Raw genomic sequence first — 5,383 nt, 5'->3', positions numbered from 1 at the left:
GCGAATGCAGATTGAATATAAAATATTTTTGCAGAAAAACAACAAAACTTTTCTTTGCGCGAGATATACGAAAGGTTTCGATGCTGGAGAGTTGGAGAGTGGTATCTGTAACACAAGTGAATAAACTTTTTGCCTATAAATAGCGAAAGGCTCAAATAGTTTTACGACTTACTTGTCTGTATTGCGCGTTACCTGATTTATCCGCAGGTACTTTTTCGATCTCAGAGATAGAAAAGAAGAACGTAATAAAAAGTATGGACCTCGATATTGATTTCGTGTATTACAAAAAAACAGTCATCCTATATATTATAGTAATACATATGCAGAAGAAATATTTGTAAAAAGTAATTTGTATTATTAAATATAACGTTAATTCAGGGAATAGTCACTTGATTTTTTTTACGTAAACAATTATCTGGAATGTTTTCTTAAATTTTAATTTTTTAATTAAAATCATTATTAATAATAATATTGTATATTATTGTTTGTTTTTCGATTTATTTTATTTAATATTTGAGAACATTTATAAATATGAAATTTAATTACAATTTTTAATGTCTAAAGTAAGCAGAAATCAAACAAATATCAAATAAAATAAGTATGTTAAATAGGTTAGTATTTCCAAAATAAAAATTTTAGTTAATATAACGCTTTTGTATTTTTCATTGAAAATGCGAATTTTCGATGAGATTGCATATTTAATGATTCGTAAAGAATAATTATTAAAAGAATATACAGCAAACAATATTTCAATAGTTTATATTTTTCATCATTGGAATCTAAAAATATTCCAAGTATTTATTCTCAAGGTTAAGTGAACCTCTAAATTAAAATTGCAAAATAAAGACTTGCAAAATTAAGCTCGACAAAAATTGATTATCCACAAATAGCCTTTTATTTTCAATTGTATTTACAGTCTGTAATAATAATAACGTTCTATCGTTTTTGATTTCTATTGTAACAATTCAGACTCAGTCTCATGACACGATCTCTTTTTTTGCAGATGAGGAGGAACCGGAAGAGAGTCTCGAGTCGTCACAGAATCGACGACTGATTATGACGCGCGTCCGCACGCGGTGGCATTTCTCTCGTCTCCTCCTGTTGTTCTCTTCCTCCGGAGCCCTTCAGGCACATCACTACCTGACCCTTCTCCTTCTCGGCCTTACCTCACTCCACACAACCTTAACGTGTGACGAGAAGACGAGACCCCAAACCCGTGACCTGAGCACGCTTCCCCGTTACCTTGAAATACAGAGACACTCGAAGTGGACAGACCTCGGCGTTACCGGAGTGATTCCGGAATGGATGCAACGCGAAAACGAAGCTTCAAGCATGGCTGGTCAAAGTGCTAGCGACGTGGCCAATAACGATCATCCCAGTGATTCGCTAAAAACTCAATGGAACCACGATGGATTCGATCCGTTAATAACAAAACGAGCTTATTTCAACGATGATATCTTCGCAAGCCGTGTTAACGATCGAGTGTATTCTAAATACGCAAATTATTATTCGAAACGGAAATCTGACGATCGATTAAGTAATCCTGCGAAAACTCGACAAGTTCGTAACGGAAGCAATTTTCAAAGTATGAAGCAGCGTGAAGAAAGTGCGAAGAAATGGTTGAGTAATCTGATCAAAAAACGACATGACGTGCCAAAGCTTCAAGTTACTCCTTATTACTTGGTGAATCAGGCTGTGAACAAAGTTCATTTTCGCGATAGTGATAATGAAGCAAGCGTAACAATTTTAAATGGACCTCGCCGAAGTGCCAGCAATCTACCCGAGAGTTCCGTTCACGATCGCGATGCCGAGGAGGCATTAATCGACGTTCCGATCGATCAGTTGGATTCGCGCGAAGCTCCAAGTGTCAGTTATCCGACGAGGAATCGACGAGATCGTAATGAAGTCAGTTTCAAGGCAGAACGAGCGAATCTAAACGGTGATAATTTATTCGAAACTCCCGTTAATTATGCGAATAAACGCACAAGCAATTATTCGGCCCATCGAAGTTCACGAAGGAGTGAGGTCTCAAGCCGATTGAGCAAGAGCGATATTGACGAGCATCGCGATAATCTCGCGAGTGATCGAAGCGGGATTGTCGGCTTCTGGACCGCGAGACAAACTCATTTAAACCGTCGCAATATACATGCACTTGATAATCGAAGCGACGGTGCACGCAAATTTGGAAGCCAGGCTGACCGGCTTTACAAAAGCGACGATATCGTAATAAATGACGTTCGTAATGAGTTCACGAACGCGAACACGAACGATTCAGTCAATGCAATCGCGATTGACGCGGTTGCCGATGACTTCGACATTGGCACCATTTCAATCGAGAATCAAAACCCAATCGAACTCAATGGAATTTCGGAAATTGAGAATCGGACTGATGTCAACTCGGAGTACGTCGATAGTTTCTTGGATCTCAGTGCGGAAATTTCCCCGGCGAATTGTCGTAACGTCGCGTGCTCCAAGTCGAGTGGTGGCGACATATCGATGATTAAAATAAAGAAGTTTGGTGAAACGACGGAATCCCAAGAAGATCAAGAGTACGAGGACGAAGATCATTTTCAGCGAGTAGGCGAAATAACGGCAATGCCTGGTAACGACAATAATACCGATATCGACAGCGAAGCGCCTTTCACTGGCTTCGAGGGCTCTCAGAAATTTCCCGTAAAAATCAATCACAAGTCGCCGCCGATGCCGCCGCAAGTTGAAAAGTTTGACAGGCGACACTTCGGCCCGCACAAGGAAGACGTAGTATTTGAAGAAACATCTACATGGTCCCCGAGTATCCTGCTTCCCGATCTACCAAAGAGTCCCAGCAAAAACGTGCTTCATCGCAAAACGAATGATCACATTTCCAACGACGACGTAAACGAGATGGACAAAACGGACAATAGAAGTGAGGAGACGACGGAGATGGACGAGAAGCGGAATAATACTTACGACGAATCATGGCTACCCGGCACCGAAATACCGGGAGGACGTTTGTCGGGCTTCTCAGATGTCGGGAACTCCGACGAAAAATTCGCAGTGACGTCGAACATCGCAGATAGTGAATTTGAAAACGCGACGCGCGACAGGAACGATTCCGACAGCAGGACGAAGATCGACGTAACGATACCTAGTGTGAGACCGACAGAGAAAATAAATATAACTATCCTAGGTCTCTTTGAGATGACACACAGGGCAGTACCGAGACTGGAAGGTTCCAGTGAACTTCAAGCGGCTAAATTGGCGGTTGAGCGTGTCAACGAATTGGATATCTTAAAGCGCTTTCGTCTGCGGCTTATTTATAATGATACTAAGGTGAGAGTTAGCTAATTAACAAAGAAGAAGTATTGTTGTATTTAACACGCAAGAAAACACATTTCACTATTAAATAAGGCTGATATTCATATAATGGGTTTTTAAATTTAAAACCATATTAAATAGCTTAAGCTGAAATAAGCCAATCACAGAGCCATGATTTAGTAGCATCTTAAAACATTAATTAAGACGGTTTTAAAATAAAAACGGACTGAATACCGGGTCTGAAAATATTAATATTTTATTTAATAAAAAAAACCAAACAAATAAATTATTTATGAAAATAAAAAAGTAATAAAAATCAAATATTTCAGTATAAATGGCAATTATTAAAAAGTCGAAAAGTTTCAGAATTCTATTTTTTATACATAAGAAATATAATATTAACCTAATAAGTAGAAATAATGTTAATAATGATTACTTGGTATTTTGTTTTAACAATAACTATAATGATAATGAAACAATTGGATCTCTTCTTACACAGAACATTAAATTAATTCAATAAACTTAGAAACGAGTGCTTACATTATATCTGAGATAAAAATTACACAATAGAGAAGTGAATTAATACAAGACAAATGAACGCTGATTTGAAACAATTTCCGCACTTCCGCATCATTACTGTCCTTGTTCACAATTGATTTCCATGTCCGATTACCGATACAGAACTTGTGCGATCCCCGAGAAGTTGTACCAAATCTATTCAAGTCTACTTTGAATCCCAGCAGCAAGAAATTATTGGAACATTGGAACGCAATTTAACTTATACAAGTCTGTAAATCGGCTTACTGTTACTCCGTATAAATTTTTCCAAATATCGAAAAATACTTTATTCTGTTTCATCAATCAACAAAGCCAATTGAAGTGACATCACGATTAAAGAAACAAAGGCGATATATAGCGATCGGTCAGTTATAGTCAATAGATTTTTCTTTAGTGTATGTGAAAAGTAAACTGTTTTAATGTTATGCAATATTAAGAGAAAATCGACCGATGACATTAAATATATATGAATGGAAAACGCCATATTCGGCTAAGGCGTTTAATAATATTTCTTGAAAATTTTTACAATAAATTATTTAGAGGATTTTAAAGATGCTTATTAGCATCGATAATATTAAATTGTTTGTCAATTTAACTTGTAAAATTATTATTTCAGCGTCAGCTTAAGACTGTATTTCAAAACAAATAATTGGCGTACAGTTTGCTCGCAGAGAGAAAAAATTTGTTACGAACGTTAATCCTTTGCCATGACAGCATTTGCACGTATAGGAATCGCAAATTATTTGTAGGTGTAACGAATATTTATTCTTTTTTGTATTCGTATCAAAACTTATTTGCAACAAATGCACAATATTTATCAAATATGCAAATTGTTTGATAAACAAATTTGACAATTAAATTTTGTAATTCCTTTCGCGTTTATCGTAAACTTTTTCTCTCTATACTTGAATTGGAAATTATATAAATTCATAAAAAATATTATTAGGCACAAAGAACTGAATATGGCATTTTCTCATATGTTTAAAATTATGTACAATATTTTATTTCGTTTATTTTACTTTACTACAAGAAATACAATAGACGTTAATAGGCTTTCGTCAAATACGTATCAAATTAGAAAAAACGGAAACAAAAGCGAGAATTAAAGTCCGCGAATTTCTCAGATCCTCTCAGTTGTCACTAACACATTGTGTCAGGATTTTCCGGGCTTCCGTTTTGAAATTTATACTTTATTGGCAGTAGGACTCTTGTCTATCGCCCGCACCCGTCTTCTCGTTTTATCGCTTAAGCGTTTTAGAAATGATACGCGTATCATCCGCCGAAAAATTGAGAAATATATCTAAATGATGGCAATTGACGTTACTGGTTGCGTCATTACATGAGCGACGTTAAGTTCACAGAAGCAATGATGATTTTGCAGTGGAATTACTTCTTTCTCTGCTGATCAAATATATAGCACTGTGGAATATAGCACACAAACTAAGCACACGTATATTATATCCTCTGTGTGTGTGTGTGTGTGTGTGTGTGTGTGTGTGTGTGTGTGTGTGTGTGTGTGTGTGTGTGT

At 36.6% G+C, this 5,383-nt stretch overlaps 1 protein-coding gene across 1 annotated transcript in view; it reads left to right on the top strand.

The window, feature by feature from the left end:
- Positions 1–1,056: 1,056 nt before the first annotated feature.
- The window catches only part of LOC105626026, an 82,984-nt gene continuing 78,657 nt past the window's right edge, over positions 1,057–5,383 (top strand). Inside the window, exon 1 of the mRNA XM_012207339.1 lies at positions 1,057–3,312. Within this exon, the coding sequence (XP_012062729.1) occupies positions 1,057–3,312 (2,256 nt within the window). The remainder of the gene's footprint in view (positions 3,313–5,383) is intronic.

The sequence above is a fragment of the Atta cephalotes genome (assembly GCF_000143395.1).
Source record: "Atta cephalotes unplaced genomic scaffold scaffold00004, whole genome shotgun sequence".
NCBI lineage: Eukaryota > Metazoa > Arthropoda > Insecta > Hymenoptera > Formicidae > Atta > Atta cephalotes.
The sequence above is the reverse complement of the archived record's forward strand: the minus strand, read 5'-3'. Positions and strand labels throughout refer to the sequence as shown.